Source organism: Vigna angularis, chromosome 8 (genome assembly GCF_016808095.1).
Source record: "Vigna angularis cultivar LongXiaoDou No.4 chromosome 8, ASM1680809v1, whole genome shotgun sequence".
NCBI lineage: Eukaryota > Viridiplantae > Streptophyta > Magnoliopsida > Fabales > Fabaceae > Vigna > Vigna angularis.
The window spans coordinates 7,039,892-7,048,954 of NC_068977.1; the positions used below are offsets into that span (position 1 = coordinate 7,039,892).

Genomic DNA, 9,063 nt, shown 5'->3' on the forward strand with positions numbered 1-9,063 from the left:
CATTTTGACACTCCAAAAATCATAACTTTCTCCTTTGAAAATAGGTACTGGAATTGATGATGTTTGATTAGTAGTAGCCATTGTTGAGAATATATTTGGGAGTAGTAGAATGAGTTATAGTTTTGTTTGAGGTAGTTGAAAATTTTATCTACGTCCAGTAGATGACCGAACGTAGCTCTGGTACCACTGTTAGTATTTTAAGGTTGTGAAAGGAGTAGTTGATGGGATAGAGAAAATGTAGAGATAGTTGAATGTAGAAGTAGTAGTTGGAAGAAGTGTTGTAGTTGTCTTTAGTTGTAGTAGATGTTGGTTCATACAAATGATAGATGTTGGCTACATCTTGCAAATGGTAGAGTTCATGGGTATTTATAGACCCATAGATTATTCTAGAACATACTAGCCACAACTTATGTGGAATGTTCTAGATTTTTACCTATGTAGAATATTCTTGATTTTTCTTCCTATCTTAGGTTTTTCTATAATATTCTAGAACTTGTATTACATGTTAATTCTTCTATCTAAGGAGCTTCTACATTTTTCTAGAATTTGCATTACACTTTAATACACACTAATTTCTGCCTTTTCTTGTAGTAGTAGGGCATACCCTAGCATCTGAACGACGTCGTTCATAGACGGTCTCTGTGTCCCAATTTCTGATAAACAACTCACCCCAGTATCGCAAAACATTCTAAAGCAATTAGGCGCAATCTTTCCACTCAACGTGGGGTCCATTATCTCTGCCATGGTTCCATTTTCGTAACAGTACCTAACCCAATTACCGAGTGATTCTTGTCTCGGATCCGTCGTGCGAATGAGAGGCGGGCGAGCGCACAGTACCTCGAATAACACTACCCCGAAAGAGTACACGTCAGACTTTTCCGTCAAATGTTGTCGTCTATGATATTCTGGATCTATATATCCAAAGCTACCCTTCACAGCGGTGGGGCAGACATTGACCTTCGACTCTCCCATGGGCCCAATTTTGGAAAGTCCAAAGTCCGATACCTTGGCCACCCACTCCTCGTCCAACAAGATGTTCGTGGTTTTCACATCGCTGTGGATTATCGAGAATTTATTGGCGCAGCAGTGAAGATAATGCAGCGCGTGCGCAACGTCGATACAGATCTGCAAGCGTCGCTTCCATGGCAAGGAAGGTTTGTCGCTGTTGTAGAGATGGTCACGGAGGTTGCCACGTGCCATGAATTTATAGACCAAGATCATCTCCTTCTCGGTTTTGCAGTAACCGATGAGTCGAACGAGATTGCGATGGCGGAGCTGCGAGAGCATTTTGATCTCGTTCAGAAATTCTTCAACGCCCTGCTTTGAACCCGGTTTGTGGCGCTTGAGAGCCACCTTCGAGAACTTTTCAGCGCCATTCGAACCCTGTATTAAGTGCTTATGAGCCACTGGGATGAAAATTCCGCGGATTAAGCCCCTGTACACGTGGCCGAATCCCCCGAAGCCGACGAGGGAAGCGTCGTCGAAATTGTTGGTGACGGCTTTGATCGTGATGATGGAGAAGCGTCGGATGAGCGTGTTGGTTGGCAGCTTTAGTGGCCATGGATTGGACTTGGATCTTGCCCTCACAAGAAAGACGAAACAAGGAAGCGAGAAGGAGAAGAATACCCTCCTGCCCATGTTCTTTCACCGTTGTAAGGTGTTCCGGTGGTGGTGCCGCAACTGATTGTGAAATTGTTCACAGGAGTGACGCTTGGAGGTAGGTGAGTAAAGAATATAAAGAGGTAAAGGAAGAAGAATTTTATGGGAGTGAGATACTGCTGAACCTCATTGTTAACTAACGTGAACCTGAGAGACTACGCGTGGGTAAATTCTTATTGTGAACACTTCCTGTTCTCATTTATTTCTATTATTTTTTTGGTTATCAGTATTGACTTCAATACAAGCTTGTAGTAGTTGATAAGAAGCAGCGAAGACAGGAAGGTTCGTTATTTGAGAGCAAACTTGAAAACATGAATAAATTAACAACTCTCGATATCATATATGAACACTTAGTCTAACGATGCTTACATATTAAGATTTCAATTTTTAATAACATAGATGTTTCTTTTTTACAACGATGGACAAAAAGTGACATGTATGAGTTTCAATTACATAATGAGGTAAGAGGATAAATGTTAGAAAAAAGATATGGTAATAAAGTGTGAGAGCGCATGATTTACCATGAGATCAATACAGCTCGACTCTTCCACCATGAATTTTAGTTTCCGCTTGGCCCTTTCACCGTAGATCTTCAACTTCAGCTCGACCTTTCCATCGGGATATCCAGATCTAGCTCAATACTTTTATCATGCATCTGCAACTCCAGCTTGACCCTTCCACCACGAATCTTCAACTCCAACTTGGTATTTCCATCACGAATCTCCAACTCCAGCTTGACCCTTCCACCACGGATTTTTCGACTCCAGCTTGACCCTTCCACCATAAATCAACATCTCCAACTTGACCCTTCCACCACTAATCTTTATCTCTAGCTTAGCCCTTTCACCACCGAGATATCTAAGTCTTTCACTTGATGCACTAAGGTACTCTGGCAACAACATACTCTACCAAGTTTTATACATGCTCTACTAAGCTCTTCATACGTTATTTTGAGTTATGTGAGTTGTTCAAACACCTCCCTGAACAATCTGAGCTTTGCATGCCATTCTTTGTGCAATCTGAGCTTTCCTTACTAATCTCCGGACTATCTGAGATTTCCTTGCTCATCTTTGACATATTCAGTTGTTTAGGCATCTTATCTATTCTTGGAAATAAATAGCGAAATGTTCGTGGGCAGACAATAACCAAGAGGGGGTGAATTGACTTTCTTGATAAACACAATGGCTCTTTATAAAATCTTTCTTTTTTTAGGAAATAGCTTAACAATACAAAGAAGTATTTTAGATAATAACAAGTAAATAAAAGAGTGTACGGAAAGAAAAGCTTACATAAGTGATTTTATACTAATTTAGATAAATCTTACATCCAACTGTTAATCTCTCTAAAAAAGTGACTAACCAATAATTATAAAATAATCAAAATTACAATAAAATAGTAAGGTAAAGGTTTAAAGTTCACCACTTTTGGACACACAAAAAATGATTAACACTTTCTTTTGACAGATAAAAAGATGAGCAACTTAAGCTTGCAATGACAAATATGTTCTCATTTAGACACACTAAACACTTCCTTGTACTCACACAAGGTTCACAAGCTCACACTTAATGAATAGAGAGTTCTTAAGTTAAAAAAAAAACTTGAGTTCTCATACATACTAAGTAACATTTAAAGTGTTAAAAAACAAGGTATGTATAGACTTAGTTCAAAATTAGGTCAAAAGATAAAGAGTCTTTTCAAAATTGCCATTTATCATCCATTATCCCAAGTGATAATCAATTATTGACAAATCTTTTCAAAATTATTTTTTTTAAGATAATCAATTATCCCAAGTGATAATCGATTATTTGCAAGTCTTGCCATTTTTTATTTTAAATGAGATAATCAATTATCCCAAGTGATAATCGATTATTGAAGTGTGTCTCTGAAAAAACAAATGCTTTTCTTTGAACATGGTTGTGCATCTTTCTATTGTAAGCCTATTACACTACTACTAATTAAGAATTATAAAAGCTTTAATTTGATCAATGCATTGAGCAACAAATTCTTGTCTTCAACCACTTCATCCTTAAAATCTCTATGGCTTTAATTCAACCTTGTTGCTAACAATCTTTCCTTTTTTTGGTGAAGATCAAAATCCTTATTTAAAGCTTTTGTGATTACTTGTATATGCATACCCTTAAGCACTAATTAAAAAAAGTACTATTAAGAGTAAATTCCTTATTAAGAGTCAATTCCTTATTAAGAGTCAATTCCTTGAGCACAAATAAAAGAAATTACTATTAAGACAAGATCGTCTAAGATACCTTGCTTTGAAGTTTAACAAAGCTTATAAATGAAATAACATTTAACAATGCTAAACCATCTAGGATAAAAATGAAAAACGTTAACTATTTTGTACTAATCATATCTTAAATGCTATAAGTTACTTAAACAGGTAGTGCTTAAACACTTACACATGTATAATGTCTAAATGCTTAGGATCGTCTAACACTTTAAAGCATGTAAGTATTAGTATTTCTTTGTCTAGTGTGTTATGCTCTCCTTTTCTATGCAGAACAATTCAGTACAACAACTTTATTAATCTGCATTAGAATCAGAAGAATATTAAGATATGAGAAAATATTCTAGGAATATTTCCTTCATACCTTTTGCTTGTCTTTCGTACATAAAACATAGTTGTCTCTACAAGACACAATATAGCTTCTGACCTCGTACAAAAATGCTACACCTCTACAATAAATTCAAAGGTCTAAGTAACACATATTTTTTGAAGAAGGATATATAAATAAGTTAGCATGAAGAGAAGAAAACAAGAATAACACTCTAATAATTCATTACATTATTGTTCTATTTCTAAGCTTTCATCATCTAGCATCTTCTTTTGAAAAGAAAAGTTTAGTACAAGTTTTCATACTTGATTGTATTAAATCTTTTATCCTCTCTACGAGAGCTTTGAATATGTACTTGTTCTTCGAAAACATTTTCATAGTACAGAAGTGAATCAAAATGCTTGTTTGTTTAACTCAATGAAGTCTAGTCAGTTGGACTAGTTGTATACCAAGAATGGTGAAATTCGTTTATCTAGTTGGGATAGTTTGTAAACTAGGAGTGGTAAAATTCGTTGTAATCTTTGACCCCTTAAGAGTGCTTAAGGTAGAACTGAACGCACCTCATTTTGAAGCGAATTAATATAAAAATAAGCTTGCCTTATTCCTTGCTGTTTTCAAAAGTTTTCCTAAATGCTTTTTGAAAAAATTAAGTGTTTAACACTTATACAAACTGTCTAACCACTACAAAAATAATTACTTGCGAAAAAGTTTGAATATCTATTCAACATTCCACCCCTCAACCCCCCCCCCCCCCCCCCCGCTTCCCATATTTCTAGAGTTTCGCGATGTTTCATTTACTTTCACAACAAGGATTAAGACAACTAATGAGTCAAACTTTATTCCTAGACATAAGCTTCATTAGGTATTTTGCTTCAATTCTTAATTATAAAAATATTTTTCAATAACTAAATATCAAGCTATAAGTGATCAAACCACAATAAATAATGAGCATAAAAACAAAATTGATACTGAATGGAAAGACATATAAATATAAATAATACAAATTATATGAGAGTTTAGTTGCTTACTGTCAACACTCAATTTCGTCCGGATTGACTAAATAATTTGTTTTATTATTTTATCCTCATAAAAGGAAAAATTAAAAAAAATGTGTATATAAAAAGAAAAAAATAATAAATAATAAAAAAATAAAAAAAAGGGATCAGACGTTCGTCCTCTATGAGGTCGTTCGTCCAAATAGTGACCGTTCGTCCTTCCTCACTGTTGCTGAAAGCATTCATCCTTCCCCACTGTTGTTCAACCGGTTCTCCCTCTTCCTAAAAGGGCTTCAAGGGTACTAGTTGCTGGAAGCCATGCTGTCAACACCCAATTTTGTCCGGGTAATTGTAATAAAATTAAAAAAATCAATGTATCAAACTTTGTATGTTTTTATCTTCATTTTTGTTTTATCTTTATTTTTAATGTATTTTATAAAAAAAAAAGAGCAAATAAAAATATAATAAATTTCGTTTTGATTTAATTTAATTTTATCTTTATTTTATTTTGTTTTGTTTTTATTTTATTTTATTTTATTCAAATAAACTAAAAATCAAAATACAAAATTATAAAATAATTTTAAAATAAAAAAGAAATCTCCACCACCTACTGTTTTGTCTCCAATCTTATTCTACATGGAGGTCCTTTGTCTGCAAGCGGATTCTGAGTGGAGGTCTTGGGCACACACCACTTACTCAATGCATCATAGGCACACCATTTTAGTGGGCATGATCATTCATCATGAGGGGCAGCCGACACTCCATGATCGTTTCACCATTACAAAAGCAAATAGTCGTTCGTGAATAGAGGGGGGCTGCAAAAAGGATAGAGCACCAAAGGGGGAGAAGCTACGAAAAAAGAGAAAAAAGAACCCGAGACAGAAAAGAGGGTGATCACCACTAAAGAGCAAAGAAAGGAAGGGCATCTTGAAGCTGAAAAGGTAAGTTATTGTTTACCTAAGCTCTTTGGTCATGCTCCTCATAGATATGTTTTCCTTATGCATGCGTAGAGATGAATGATTGATGTTCAAGCAATGTATATGGTTAAATTTGTTTGCCTTTTCTCTGTTAATCAAAACTGCACCCATAAAGCACGCAAAGAAATGCAAATAAAAGCAAACTAGAATAGCAGACGCATTTGTCATAAAGCAAGCATTTTCATGAAGCAAAACGGACCCCAATCTCACTTCCCTCTGCATGACTCCATCATCTCCTCAAACTGCTTCCACCATCTTTATATTCACTTCATCACCTTCAACTGCCGCAAGCCACTGTGAGCGAGGCAAACCGTTGCCACCGGCTTCATCACGCTCACCAGCAACCACTACATCATTCATGCATCCCCTCCTGCAAACAATAAATCCAGGAATCCCATTCACCCATTCACTCTCTGATCATCAACCTCATCACTGTGAACGTAGAAAAGCCACCACCGAGACCACCGCCATGTGAAGCTCGCCTCTCCTTCTTTTCCGCAAATGGTGAAACTCTCGTTGCTGCCGCGTTCCAAACCTCACCCTCGATGCGCTTCTCTTCCCTCACCGTTCCCTATACAAACCGCAGATCCATCTTCTCCTCCACGCCAATACCCAGTTCCAAACCTAGCCGCCTATCCCCTCGCTCAAACCACCGTGAGTTACTAAGAACCCAAAGCTTCCTGCCACCATGGCGCCACCTTTCTGCTTTCGGCGCCACCCTTCCATCGCGGGCACCACCATGAGCGTCTCATCGTGAGATGCTGTCGCCTCCCCTACTAACATCGTTACCATCATCTTCGAAAGCCTTTCCTCCGTCCAACTACACCATCGACCTCACCGGACCATCTTCTTCCTCTAACCTCTGATACACCACTCCACCACTCGAGGGTCACCCCCTTTGCTTCCCCACTCCTCCTGGCGCCACTGCAACTCAAGCCACCTACTGAGACCACGCCGGCCACCTTCCCGTCACCATCTCTTCACACCAACCTTCTACTTCAACTTCCCTGCCACCATCAACGACTATTCTCCATGCTTTCATTTCAAACTTCACCTCCGACCACCGTGCTCCCTCCACTGGCTCACTACCACGGGCCCCCCCCCCCCCCCCCCCCCCATGCGGCTGCGCCCCGACACAGTGACCTCGCCGGGATATCTCCCATTCGAACCTTGCAGTCTTCAACGCCATTAACCAACCAGCTCACTGCTTCTCAACCAAACCCGACACCAGCCACCTTATTCGACCAAGCCTAACGCGTCTCTCGGCCCGTTTCTGACATGAAGAAGAGTTTGGGCCCTGGCACGTTCATTTTCATAAAATAAAAATCAAAAATAATCTTTAAAGCTTTGATATTGTTCTCATTTTGTAAATATTGTCTTTCTTAAATAAAAATTGTAAATTCATAAAAATAGTTTTCTTAAATTTTATTGACATGTTTGCTTTTATAATATAATTTTTCTCAAAATCACAAAAAATAAATAAATAAAATAATAATAATAATGAATTTGACAAAATCCCAAAAATACGTTTCAAAGGTTTAGGCACATGTGTGATCGCACGCATCGTCCTTGTGCCAAAAAACCTTTTCTCTTTCTAGAATTAAAAATCCCAAAAATACGTTTTAAAGGTTTAGGCGCATGTGTGATCGCACGCATCGTCCTTGTGCCAAAAACCTTTTGTCTTTATTCAAAAATACCAAAAAATATGTTTTAAAGGTTTAGGCACATGTGTGATCGCACGCATCGTCCTTGTGCCAAAAACCTTTTCTCCTTCTTCAAAATCCCAAAAATATGTTTCAAAGGTTTAGGCACATGTGTGATCGCACGCATCGTCCTTGTGCCAAAAACCTTTTCTCTTTCATCCAAAACGCAAAAAAAATATGTTTCAAAGGTTTAGGCACATGTGTGATCACACGCATCGTCCTTGTGCCAAAAACCTTTTCTCTTTCTTCAAAATACCAAAAATACGTTTTAAAGGTTTAGGCACATGTGTGATCGCACGCATCGTCCTTGTGCCAAAAACCTTTTCTCTTTCCTAAATAAAAATAACAAAAATATATAAAATCTTCAAAAACTAAAAAACATCTACTTTTCAAACTACAAACAATATCGTTGCAGAACTACGTGATCCTTGATTCTCCATCAAAAGTGGAGATACGTAGGAGCAAGGCCAGTCCTTGTCAGGCTCATTCTCCCAAAAATCCAAAATTTATCCAAAACAATTTCTCAAACAATTCTCAAACAAGTTTCTTAAGCAGTTTTCTAAATGAACTACGGAACCCTGATTTCTCATTCTGCATGAGAATACGTAGGAGCAAGGGCAATCCTTGTCGGGCCCAAAAAAGCTAAAAAATATTGTTTGTTTTCTTTAGCATTTTATTTTAAGGGGAAGTTAAATACTTTGAAAACCACATCCACATTCGCACATTTAGTTAAAGGTACTGCCTTAGGGCAGGCGTTGTAGGGTGCTAATACCTTCCCTACACGTAACCGACTCCCGAACCAAGAATCTGGTTCAATTTGACCATGCCTTATCATTTTATGGTTTTTCCGTAGTTTTCCAGAATAAACTATGGTGGCGACTCCAAAATCTCTTTTCAAAACAATTTATCTACTCTTTTTTTATTGGATCGTCGTCCCGTCGCGATTCCGGTTGCGACAGATGGCGACTCCACTGGGGACGGCCAGAGAGTCAGGCCATTTAATTAGATGTGCGAATTCAATGTGGTTTTTCTTTGTGTTTCTCTTCCCTCTTTCTTTGTCCTTATTTGATATTTGTCATAATTGTATGTGAGTTTGTTTTGATTATATTGAACCCTAGGGTAGAAAACATGTTATATCTGCCTGGGATTTTTTCTGGTT

The 9,063-nt window shown here is 37.6% G+C and overlaps 1 protein-coding gene across 1 annotated transcript; it reads right to left on the minus strand.

Moving 5' to 3' along the window:
• Positions 1 to 314: 314 nt before the first annotated feature.
• LOC108344518 (receptor-like protein kinase FERONIA) lies at positions 315 to 1,969 on the minus strand. Its single transcript, XM_017582948.2, has one exon. It carries the CDS (start codon positions 1,636 to 1,638, stop codon positions 559 to 561), a length of 1,080 nt encoding a protein of 359 aa, XP_017438437.1. The 5' UTR covers positions 1,639 to 1,969; the 3' UTR covers positions 315 to 558.
• Positions 1,970 to 9,063: the final 7,094 nt, after the last annotated feature.

Coding starts and splice junctions, on each gene's coding strand:
- LOC108344518 (XM_017582948.2), bottom strand. CDS start 1,638: ATGGGCAGGAGGGTATTCTTCTCCTTCTCGCTTCCTTGTTTCGTCTTT.